At 40.0% G+C, this 12933-nt stretch overlaps 1 protein-coding gene across 1 annotated transcript; it reads right to left on the bottom strand.

Moving 5' to 3' along the window:
- Positions 1-7821: 7821 nt before the first annotated feature.
- Positions 7822-12261, bottom strand: abrab (actin binding Rho activating protein b). The gene is made up of 2 exons (XM_064348411.1): positions 11367-12261; positions 7822-10706 (listed from the first exon to the last, which is right to left on the bottom strand). The coding sequence occupies exons 1-2, from the start codon at positions 12131-12133 to the stop codon at positions 10223-10225; spliced, it is 1251 nt and encodes a 416-aa protein (XP_064204481.1). The 5' UTR covers positions 12134-12261; the 3' UTR covers positions 7822-10222.
- Between the last annotated feature and the right edge of the window lie 672 nt (positions 12262-12933).

Below are 12933 nucleotides of genomic sequence, written 5' to 3'. Positions count from 1 at the left end.
TATGATGAGCACGTAGGGTGCATTGAATGGAAGCCATAGTGCCGTTTTCTGTTCTACAGTCAGTCCTCATCCGCATTGGGACCAAGCCAACTGATTCGATGCATCAGAGAAAGTTTTTGGCGATTACTGATGGATTGTTATTTGTTGGTCCACACTGGTCCAACAGCCCTGAATCAGTGGGTGACGTCATAATCACTTTGTCCATATTTTTATACGGTCTATGGCTCGAACAAGCATGGGTAACCATTGTCACCTAATAAACAGAAGCCCTTTGGAGTGTAGAGGTGTTGGGTGTACAGAGGACAGTTTTTGAGAATCAGGGATCGTGGACAGACTCTGGGTACCCGACAAAAATGTCCAAAAACCTTCCCCGGTGGTCACAAATTGCCTGTAGTTGAATGGAATGGAATAACTTATGGTTGAGGTAGCACTGGGCATCTGCTGCAGGTGGTTTGATCCTCACTTGGCAGTTATCAATGTTACCAACAGCAACCTTGAAGGCATCATTTTCTCCCTCCTGGTAAGTGCGTTTAAAGGTGCCGTTCTGGATCCAGGGAGCCTCTTCAGAGCTGGGTACATTCTCTTTAAAAATAACATGTCCTCATCCTCTGTCTGCTCTGGCTTCCTGTCTGCCTCCTCAATTGCCGCTAAGAGCCGGTGATCAAATGGGGAGAGAGTACCACCAGCTCCCCTCTTCCTTCCGTTAGCTGAACTCAGGCATGGCACTCTGTCACCTATTCCTCAGCTTCAATTGCACTGTCCTCCATTTCCTCTATACTTCTGCCCCCAACTTGTTAATGCCTTCCCTCTGCCTCTCCTTCTGCCTCTGCCTCCATGTTACCTCCTGTCCCTTTATTAAGAATGAAGGGCTCCAGGAAGGTCATCAGAAGCAGGAACACACCTGTAGGGTTGGAGGAGAGAGCCAGGTGGAAAATTGAAGGAAAGGTAGGCTTTCACATACGAAAGAGGCAAATGAGAAGGAAGACAACCATGACATGTCAACCTACCAGTCACCATGACAGATCCCAATCAATTATGCTATTTAATGGCTGACAGAATAACCACCTACCATGTAAAATAGGCTACTAAGCAAAGTTACAGATGTACTAGATCCTGTAAAGTAGGCCAGTATACTGCAATAATAATTATGAAATATTTTTATGATCGTCGCCATTATATGGCATACAGCCTTCCTGTTTTTTCTTTAATTATACATGACCTGTTGTAAACATAAATAAATGCCTTACCGCCCATACCAACGGCAGTTGAAATTGCCCTCCAGGCGTCATTTTTTAGACACTTGTACTCTTTTTAAAAAATGTAATATAACACTCACTGAGTGTTATATTACACACATTTTTCCTCACTGAGTGGAACAATTATTATTCACAAAATCGTATCATGTTGGTTGGAGAAAAAGGAAGCGCGAAACTCTGATTGGCTGTTGACGGGTGATGTTTGCGAAAAGTTAAACCGTGGGCAGCTTTTTCTGGCAGCATCGGTTACTCAGTTGCTCATGTTGCTGGACGTCGCTCAGCTACATAGACAATGAATGGACTTCCGGCAGCTCAGTTGACAAGTTGCTTGCTGTGTGAACGCACCGTTGCTGTGAACAGTAACAACACGTAACTTGAGATGGTCTATCCTGGGAAATGTTACGCACTTCAAAGCATTTAAAACTTTTATTATTGAGCAGAAGGTAAAAACACTTAGGCAACAGTTGCTAGCCAGCTAAGCTATCAAAATTCATAACTATTAGCTAACAAGTATATATCGCGCTATTTAGCTGTACTAGGCCTACCCAGAGCCATAGATAGATCCTCTATGGCTCTGGGCCTACCCACAGTTCTGTAAGTAAAGAAGCCACATAGGTCTCGTCATGTGATGAAGCGGTGGTTTTTTCAAGACCCTGTTTCAAATCTTGTCGATTTTGTTCTGGACCAATCACAGCAAGCCACAATAAGGGGAAAGATATGATGATTGTCCTTTGCATTCATCTGGGATTGATGAAAACATGAGAATGTGTAGCTAAAAAAGAAGAGACAGTTATGTGAGCAATTTGACAATGTACCTGAAGTAGGTCCTCCTCCTCTTCCGAGTTGTGCAATTTCGGGTCATCTGAATGTACTCGGTTGGAGGGGACTCGTGGCTTACTTGGTGGACCGAGCTTGTGATCCTAGATGGAAAATTTTAAATGTTTTAATAAACTGCAACAGTTGAGATACTCATACGTACGGGCTTCACTGAAGCATATGTTGTTTTTGTTTTCAGTGGCTTCCCATCTATGGGCTCCAGCTGCACCAGGTTGTTGTCCCCAACCTCGGTAACCCTATGAAAACACATAACAACAAAGACGTGAGTAAAAGTAAACAAGGATAACAAGGATATTCTGTTGTTTTTAAAGGAAAACTCCAGGCTAAAACACGTATATCATCAGTAAACATCATCAGTAAACATGTTGCAGCTATGTTACAGTTCATTCTAGGGTTTATTATCATATGTTTAATATATTTTAATGTATTGCTATTCACTATTTTTCACTTGCTATCCTGTCAGGCTTCTTCTGCATCTGCTCCAGAGTGTTGTTGTCCTATGTTAAATAAGGATACAGCAATAATCCAGTGTCAGCCAGACAATGGCCCTGTCCTGGAGGAAGACCTCACTTGTTGGGCAACCTGAGCTTTTTTCTAGAGCCCAGCCAGGTGGTTCTAATTACCGGCCATGCTCCTTTGGCCTCACCCCAGCCAGCACATCAACTGTGAGGAATAGAAGGGGGGGGGGGGGGGCGTAACAACAGCAAGTCTATCCCTATGTGGCACGGTTGTAACATCTACATACAGAATGTAAATAAAACATACATATAGAAGGGTATAGAAGAGGTAAAACCTGGTTTCCACCTCACACCTGATTCGTAACTGGCCAGCAAACGATGTAAAGACTACAGAAAATAAAGATTGGCTGAAAAAGCTTCCTTTACTCTTCCCTATTGACATTTACTACATAGACAAAATAAGCGTATTTATTAACACGACAAAACCACAACTCATCCAGTCCCACATACGTACCATTTTTGGCAACAAATGGAAAAAAAAAAACATTACCTAATTGGTTGCAGGTTCAAACGTCCAAGCTCAGTATGCTCTTTAGAACCAACAGTGTTACAACTGTCCCTCACATACTTTTCATTTGTAAGATTGGACTACGTTAACGTTTGTTTAAATAAAGTTGTTAGTGTCGTGAAATTTCACAGCTAGCCAACCATTCTACAGCCAGACCAAAGTAAGTGCAATAATAGGACATCTTTTACAGGATATCTGTAGGTATCAGCAAATTCAAATTAAGACTTTTTAAGACCTTTATAATGCCACTTTGAAATGTAAGACCAATTTTAGAGCAAACATAAACACAAAAATACTCTATGGAATGAGTATTTAATAAAGCAAAATGAGACCTATTGATTTTCATATGTCATCAAATGTGTCAATGATGCACTGCGTACACTTGAGAGATAGCGACAAGCCACTGCATGTATGTGTCACACTCATGAGGTCCCATTCAAATGTAGCTAGAAACCGATACAGGAACGTTGCTTTTTAACTGAAGTAGACTTAAAATTTCTTCCTCATTAATTTAAGTAATTGCAATGGGTGGTGTGATGTTTTGACAAATGTTAACAAATGGTCAGGATTTTGATGTCTCACTGCCATAAAGCCAAAGAACCCTACAAAGAACTTTATCTTTATCTGAAGTATAAATGTCAATTGTTTAGCGTCTTTATAATCTTCCGAAGACGAATACAGTTAATACTTTTTTATATCTTGTGACAGTTTTTCCTCTATCCCCTCCATTTTTAACACCAGTCAAAACCAAAATAATAAAGTTGAGCAAACACACATTCACCACAATGAATTTTGGCATTCCCTCTAACTGTCCAATCCCACTGTGCGACACAATATAACGGTGCCCATGACTTTCACCAATTAGGAGTCTATTGATTTACCTCATTCTTTAACTTGATCAGTTAAAAATAAATCTGCTTTCTCTTTCTATGTAGCTGCAAAATAGCACAATAAGCATAGGAATTTTATTCTTCATGCCATGCATAGCTATTTCTGATATAATGTGGCTTAAGAGGGTGAATAATCCCTATAAACATGAAATATATGTATATTATGGGACTGCAACTGTGGTTGGAATCCAGCATACACAGGGGGTGCCCAGGACCGAGTTTGAGAACTGCTGCCTGAAAGAAATGTACCGAAAATGTTCTGCAAAGGCATGTTAAGTCATGTTTTACTATATTAAACTTATTGTCAATACTCACAAACACACTCTCTGTTCCAGCACAGGTACGTCATCATCAACCACTCCTCTCTTGACTTTCTGTTTGTCTCGAAACAATACAGAAATGCATAGTTGACAAAGATAAATATTGCAACACTTGCATGCTAAATTGAAAATGAAGTTGCACTTCCAATATGCCTGAAACAAAGATCATCATGCTTCCTTACTGTCACAAAAATATATACTAAAATTAAATAGTGATAGTTTTCTCAAACAAAATTTTTTAAATCAATACCCAACTCTAAGTATTATCTTAGCTTTTATAGTGTTACTCATGCACTCCATGGTACAGTTACAGTGGATATAAGTTTATGTATGTTTTGTTTTAAACCCACAACCAGATGAAAAAAATGAACCCTTCATTTCTGGATTGCACCCAATTTTAATGTCAAGAAATTTAAATTTCAGTTTTCATATTGATGTTAGATTTGTGTGAGTTTCATTAATGGAGAGAAAGGATTCCTTTTAGCAGTCTCTGTCACAGTCAAAATATCCAATTCTGCATGTCCAAGCTAAAAACTGCAGTCTTTCCACATGCACTTCAGTCTTCTAACAAGGGTCTTTGTGTGCCACCGCTCTAAGGCTAATGCATTTCTAAATGACTCTTCAGAACAACCTCTTCTACATGCTGTTCATTAATTATAGAGAGACACAGGCTCAAGAACTACCTTTTATCCTGAATATTCTGCAAGCACACAGAGAACACACTCAAACTAAGTATCACTCTTTTTTCACAAATTACAGAGTAAAAATAATAATCACAAGAGTCTGTGCCAGGAAAGTATGGAAGTCAGCAGTCAGTGCTTTCGATCAAGAACACCTGGTGGAGAGTAAAATTTTGATCACCTGGTGCTACTGTCTTGGATTGTGGAGCCTATTTATTGCCTACCCAAGCATTCCACATTTCATCCTGGCCGCATACCAAACAAACACTAATAGGTGCAAATCAGTTTCATAAATGGCCTCACATTTACTGCTAGAATGATGAAATGAGGATCAATAAACATGTGGACCATTTGTTAGCAGTCACATGTGTTCACCTCTACCTTGTGAGTATTGAAATGTAATGGCTGAGGGAAATACCACTCTTTTGTATTTAATGAAGGTAATGCATAGAATTATATGTACAATATGCTTCTTGCACCATTTTTTAATATGGGAGCCACACTAGACTGAGCAAATGCATTTTCATAGTTGTGATAGTGATTCATTCACAAGATAATGTGCTTACTGTGAATCACTGCTATTTTGTATTCTCAGGACCTTTAGATCTTTCCATGCAGTCACAAAACTCAAATATCTTGGAACAAAAAAGTATTGCCAGTTATTGTAAAGACAAACAGATTTTTATCAACTTAATCAGCTGAAATTGAAATATTCTTGCCCTTTTACCATATTGTTTTAATGTTGTGAAGTAAAACTCTGTCAAGCAAAAAAAAAAAAAACAGGTTGATAGTTCTATTTGGAATGTTGTTAAGCAAAAACCTCTGGTTGTTAATTCTATGATTCAATGAAAACAAAATATCAGGAAAATAGTTCCTACTTGTTATACAATTAGCACCATCATTGTTGTCATTATATTATTTATCAGGAAAAAATAGTTCCTTCTCATTATACAGTTAGCACAATTATTTATGTCATTACATTAAGAAAATTTCCATAACTCAATCAAATTTATGTCTTGCTTTTTAAAATGGTTTAGTCATAATGTGTAGACAGTGTCTTTCTTGTAGAAACGCTGTATCGACAGCTGAAAGATGACTTTTTGTTGCTGTTCCTCGACATTAATTTCCTCTGCGTCATCTGATTCAGCCTGACAACTTTTGTAACAGTGCTAACACTGGGTCAATTTTCACTTTTCCATTGTAAATCTAACTGAATATACTGTTTAGCTACCATAAGTCAAACAGTTATAACTCTTAGATTTACTAGGCAGCACAAGCGCATATGATGGCAGATTCATTGATTGTGACAATGATCAAATTGACAGCTGCGGCACTCATTCAACAAAAGCCGTATAATGAGAATACATTTTCAATGATATAGACATATCTTGATACGATCCATGTTTAAATGTGTAATTAATCGTCATAAAAAACATTCATTCCATATGGATATACAGTACTTGCTTGTGTTGTCAAATGTGTCAAATTTTGAATTTGATACTAATTCCAGTGAAAGCATCACAATTCCAATACTAAAAAGATTCCTTGCCACAACAGAACATCATCATACTATAATAACGCAGACGAGGTGGAATAGAAGGGACACGTCAAGAAGGATTCTTGTGTGTTTTTTTAAAACAGTGGAACCGCTTTCATTTCACCTAACAGATGGATCCCCCTATCATATGGATACTCAAATATGGCCCTCAAATCCAAATCTGGTCCTGGTTTTCTGTTCTACCAGGAAATGAACTGAGGGATTAGTGCTACTGATCGGCTAGACTGGCACCTGACTCCCAGGAAAGGGAGGGTGGAAAACAAGCAGTTCTTGGCCCTCAAGGACAACGGGTGTGTCTTTTAATTACATATGGCATTGCGACGCTCTTATCAGCGACTACCACACTAGCACTTACATTGTATCCATTATACAGCTGGATATACTGAATGGTTATACCTGCTCAAGGTAACCAGGTCATACCGGATTGACCTGACTTCAGTACAAGGCAGTTCTTACCCTGTGCCCCTCGTCTTTTTGAAAGGACTAACTGACCACAGACTTCCGTTGGCCAAAAAAGAATTCAATAGATAAGCTTTCTTCACACAGTGATTTGTGCTGAAGACTCTCTCATTAAATCACGCTAGATAGATTGCTCCCCAAGCCACATACACATTTCCTCTATGACTTCAAGATCAACTTCTGCATTATTATAGAATATATCAAATTCAGTCCCCTCATATCCTTCATACGCTCCCCCATTTATTTCCAATTTTATAATTTGCTGATTCATTTTTACACTTTCATTTTCTGAACTTTTGACCTGTCCTTGCTCCAACCCCTTTCTCTTCCCCTCTCTTCCCTTGCGGGCAGCCTTTTATTGACTCTATTTTTAGACAGTCCCCTCTCTGTTGATCATCTCTGTTGCAATCCATCTTAGAAGGACAGGTAACCCCTTCCATGCCCTTTGCTTCCTGAATGGCTCCATCCGGCATCAGTTCCTCTCGATCCAGCCATTTCTGCAGTCACTTTTAACAGGCCTTGTTCTGATCTCACGCCTCATTTTCATCACAACACAGGGCTCTAACCTGTTATCTTCTGAAAATACTTTAAGAAATCAGGATGCCTCTTCCTTAAATGCTTGGCTAAATTGGTTGTCCCAACTAACAGGGGACAACCTGAGGACAGTAGTATATTTGGACACCTATGGGGTGTTATTCTTCTGCATTCTTAAAACATGTTTAAAAATGTTTTAAAATCCCAAGCTAGGTCCCAGTTTGATTAAGATATACCGTCTTCATTAGAACTTTTGGCTGATGTTCAGTGACGTTCAAGCAATGCCCCTGTTTGGTTATGACATAATATATTTATAACGTTGGGGGGACAATAGGTGAAAGATTCCGAAGTGTCTTTGTTTTTCTTCAGTTTATTTTACATACAATGTTAAAAAATACATGACTGCAACAAGTTTACCACAAGTCCCATGAAAAACTCATTTTTAATAAACACACCTATTCTACACACCTAATTAAGTTCAGCATAACATAAAGGGAGCCATACAAAAACATCCAGGAGATTCCCTGGATTTGCTTGCGAGATCCCCAAGACATTCCCCCTGGCTATCTTGACAAAACCTCTCAGGGGATGTCCCAAGCACAGAATTACACACAGAGTGCCGTGACATCACTTCCACTGAGTACAGCGCTGGAAGAAACTCTCCCTAATAAGTTTTTCTTCCTTTTGCTTATTTGGGATGAGAATGGCCTAACATAGCTACTTAATTTCATCGTTGCAACTCTTTTGTGTATAAAAATGACGGAAATGTACACCAATGTCAACAATTTGCTACAAAATACTGCACAAACTCTGCTACCTACCTAAGAAATTTTTATAATTACAAGGATGAAGTACTAAAATCTGAAGAATTTAATGTTAGCTAACTGTTAAAAAAACATTTAAAAAACTGGTGGCAATGGGCCAGGCTCTTGTTAACCTTCCCCATGGACTAAGCACTGTTGTGTTAATGCAAAACTTTGTTCATCAATAAAAAAAAAGAACCTACAGTCTTGTACCTTTTCTTAAATAATTATAAATTTGGGGTTGCGTAAGTAGATTGGGTGTTACGTAATTATCTTATGGAAGATTGTCTTGCTCTATACTGAAGCAGAATATACTCTATACATATAATATGCTCTATACAATAGTAGAAAAGTCACTGGGAAAATGATGAAATTTATGTTCAGGCACAGAGTATCCAGGCAGTGACGTGGCAACTGCGGCTCTCTATACTGGTGATATTTTACAAAGAGACGCAGGGCTCTATTTTGGTGAAAACACAAGTGAAAACATGCCTGGGTGCAAATGGAATTGCTAGTTTTGTCTTGTGCAAACTGAATATATTTGCCTGTGCCAGTTTTTGTAGTGATCTACAGGGAACCCGTTTGTATCAACATATTTTGGGCAGGTCAATAGGGTGTGTGTCAATATAAAAAAATAGGCAGCATGTATCTTAGTGATTGGCACACATGGAAACATTACAACCGCTACAGCTACATTACTATATGTACACCCCCGTCAAGAGGTCGGCTTTCAGTGCCATACTCAAGGGTGACTGATAGGCCCATTTTATTTTACTTTCTGATAATGAAAACATTTTCAAGTAGTATAGGCTACAATTAAAGTCCCTAATATAAATTTGCACTGATACATTCAGTGAAACATTCATGAAAGAAAATTAACATAGCAGCAAGTAACCTACAATTGGACTTAAAAATGCACAAGAACACATACAGTCATTTGTCTTACTGTAATGACTTGCCCTTGGATAATTGGCAAATAGTCATAAAACTTAAAAAAAAAACAATGTCTGATGAGTTTTTGTTGAAACAGTATAATATCCACATGTGAAGGGAGGCTATAACTTTCCCCTCTTAGCCCCACTCCTCCGCTGCTGTTCTTAGCACATCTGCTAGATTTTGAGCTGTGTGCTTTTTGGGCATTAGATGCATTTGCAGTACATCACTCATCTCTTCCTAATTTTGTTATGCAGTGGCAAGTTATTGTAATGCATTTACTCCACGTTAAGTGAGGTCCAGGCTTCTTTACAGACAGACAGACTTGAAGCATTCAGTATACATTTTCTCAATTTAACAGTTTTCCAAGAGGGGAGCAAATGTCACAGCTCTACAAAGAACTATTCAACTAGTCAACTGTATTGGCACATCTTTAATATACATTTGATTTGTCCCTGATAAGAGTTGAAGAACAATATTCATGTGAACCTTCACAAAGTGCTAATGACCACTGTCTTTCTACTGAACTTGTTGTCTACATACATTTCATAATGCATTGGTTTTGTCATCAAATTGTTACACTCAGCCAATGAGACAAATTGGAATGTGCTACCTGTCTTTTTGCTGACATCTTTATGCCTGGTGATAACTGATTCTGAATCTGATAACACTGGAAATTAAGACTTGTTTCAGATAGCTGGACATAACAATACCACTACATAAGAAACACAAATACGTGAGCTCAGAGATGTCATCTTATTATTGATGCAGTAATGATTTTCCAGGAAGACTCCAATGAGCTCTAGCAGTGCATTTCAAGCTCCTTTTGTTAAATCATTCCTTAACTTAGGTAAGGATTCTTAGGTAAGGGAAAACATCCTCTGGTAAGGACCACTTGCCAGACAATCCCAATCGGATTTTACTAATCAAACAAGCAGCGTGATGATAACGTGGTCATCCTGGCCCTGCCACAGCATCTCGCCTTCAAAAGCCACCTTTGCGTGCTTTCTGGCTCTCATGAGGATTCCCACCACTTTGTCCGAGATTCTCACATATCTGTCGAACAGCTCCCCGAAGGTGACCCGTGTCCGGCCGTCCGGGTCTGGGTCGGCCATGGTCCGGATTATGAAGCACATGTCATCAATCTCGCGGTGGATGTGGGCCTCAGCCCGCCTGGCCCTCTCAGCTGTCTTGGTCCCTTCCTTTGGCCGCCCATAGCCCTCCTCCCCTTTATGGAGTCGCGTGGACATGGATAGTTCATAGTCAAAGTCATCACTGAATGGATTCAGCTTCTGGTTGACAGCATGCTCTGAGGCCCAGTTCTGCCACTTGTTCTTCAGGTTGCCCACGGGACTGTACTTCTTAGAGAGAACACTGATCTTTTTCACCTCATCTATGTCTTTGTTTACCCTGTTTCAGATACACATACAAACAATGGGTTTGAATAGTTATCACTAACATTGCTTCTAACAGGAAATGCTGCTGTAGTGGTTTGTGGCGATAGCGTTGTACATTGATTGCATTCCTGTTACCTCTGTTTAAACCTTATGCTTTACTGTTACTTAATGTAACCTACTAACTGTTTACGCCTGCCTTTGCTCTTTTGTGTCTTATGACAAGCACATTATGCCCTCTGACATTATCTCCCTGTAAGTTTCTCTGTAGAAGAGCATACGAATAATAATAATAATAATAAAAATAATAATACAATGTGTACTGTATTACACTGACAATTGATTTAGATATAACAGATCCATCAAGCTGCATTTACATTACTGAATATACAGTATTTAAATTCAGGCATGATCAAATAGCAGCAATTTGGGCAAAGAAGTGATAACTTTGAATAGCTGAATAAAATATTTTGTAGTTGCTTCCCACACATATTGAAGAAATATATTCAATGTGTATATTTAACAAATAACCTTGATATTTATTTCAAAAAGCAAGTCTCTTGTTGTGTTTTCATATTATCTCTCAGGTATCACAACTGTAATTTGTGACTTAAATGATTGTGTATTCTTTTTACAGATAAGCGCTGTGTGAATATGCTAAGCACGGAAGACTCACACTGTGCTGGACGGTCTTTTAATCCTTGCAGAGAACTCAGGCATTTGGTCAGCTGTGTCTCTGCCGCCTGCTTTCACTCGCTCTCGGTCTGCGTGTTCTGTCTGAACTGGAGTATGTGAGCCAGCCTCAGGCTCTAGGCTGTTTTTATTCGCCTCTGAGAAGCCACTGTCCTCTGTGTCGATGCTATGAGCTGTCTGTTCTTCCAGACATTGTGCTGCCTTCTGCTGCTCTTCCACCTCCTTCCAGCTCTTGGTCAGCTCTGACACTAAGTTAGAGCACTTCCTCCGTCTGGTTGGGGAGCTCTTTTTGCTCAGTATCCTGTCTACCTCGTCAGTTTCTTTGCTGTAACGGTTGGAGAGGAACTCGATGCCCATTCCTTTCTCCTGGACGCTGCTGGAGACAGACTTAACCACCGGCTTGCTTTTGATCTTGGATTCCCCAGTGACATTCTTGTCCTCTCGGGGCTTGGCCATGGGCTCCAGGGGAGGAGATGTGGTCCCGATGGGGGCTGAGGCAGTGGTGGTGGTGCTCTGACTGGGCCGGGCCCTCTTCTCCGTGGGCCCCGCTCTCTGCTGTTTTGGCGACACATGCCCGTCAGATTCAGGAGACCAGCCAGAGGGTTCGCTGGCCTGCTTTTCCTCATTCTCTGAAACCCACTGTTGCCAGCTTTTGGCCAGGTTGCACACCATGCTGACGGCACGCAGCTTCCTGATGTTCTTGTTGGCAGAAGGCTTCTTTGGTGTCATGCCTGCTTGGAGCTCCGACATTTTTTTAATCAAATTCTCATGAAAAATGCTCGCACCCTCCCTCCCTCTCTAGATTAATAAAAATGTTTTCACAATTCGTTTTGTCCTGTCACTTTTTTAATGCTATGCTGGCTGTAGCTTCTCTCACTCAGGCAGCTGTAACGTTTTTAAATTGGTGCACATGTTTTTATGACTGTGGAAAGTATGTGGGGCATCCACACCTCCCCCGTGTTCATCTTTCTCTGACACGTGTCATCTCTCATGGGTCCCTCACGGATCACGTTTCATCACAGGCTGTGGCATCACGCAGCAGTAAACATGGTGGCCCCCTGGGAGCAGGAGAATCCCTCAGAGACCTCCTGCTAATGAATTATGATGAAGACAAACGCAGGCTTTGTTAAAGACAGGTGCAGGGATCTGGGTAATCTGTGCCGATTATCTGGAGACGGCCAGGTGATAAGCTTTGGTGTGAAGCCCACTGTGGAATACAACAGCATCTACACTCATCAAACACCAGCTGCATTTGTGGATGATCAGTCTCTACTCTGGTATGGTACTGGGTAAAGGAAGGTCTACAGCTTTTAGCTCCTTCAAATTTAATGGCATCTTTTTCTCAATTTTGCAGATCTCAGATATGTGAATATGTTAAAACAAAACAAAACGTGTATGAGAAGTTTATATTTTAAAAGTAATATCATAAAATTTGCAGATGAGAATGGTCCATTCAGTCAGGCCTGATTTGTCCTTTCCCTATATCTAATCAATGAAAGAATTCATGAATAAATCATGGAAGGATAATTGCAGCTATTCATCATTGTGTT

This window comes from Anguilla rostrata, chromosome 8 (assembly GCF_018555375.3).
Source record: "Anguilla rostrata isolate EN2019 chromosome 8, ASM1855537v3, whole genome shotgun sequence".
Classification (NCBI taxonomy): domain Eukaryota; kingdom Metazoa; phylum Chordata; class Actinopteri; order Anguilliformes; family Anguillidae; genus Anguilla; species Anguilla rostrata.
This window is presented reverse-complemented; position numbering and strand designations above follow the sequence as displayed.

Coding starts and splice junctions, on each gene's coding strand:
- abrab (XM_064348411.1), bottom strand. CDS start 12,133: ATGTCGGAGCTCCAAGCAGGCATGACACCAAAGAAGCCTTCTGCCAAC. Junction 10,707..11,366: donor AAAAGACCGTCCAGCACAGT/GTGAGTCTTCCG, acceptor TATCTGAAACAG/GGTAAACAAAGACATAGATG.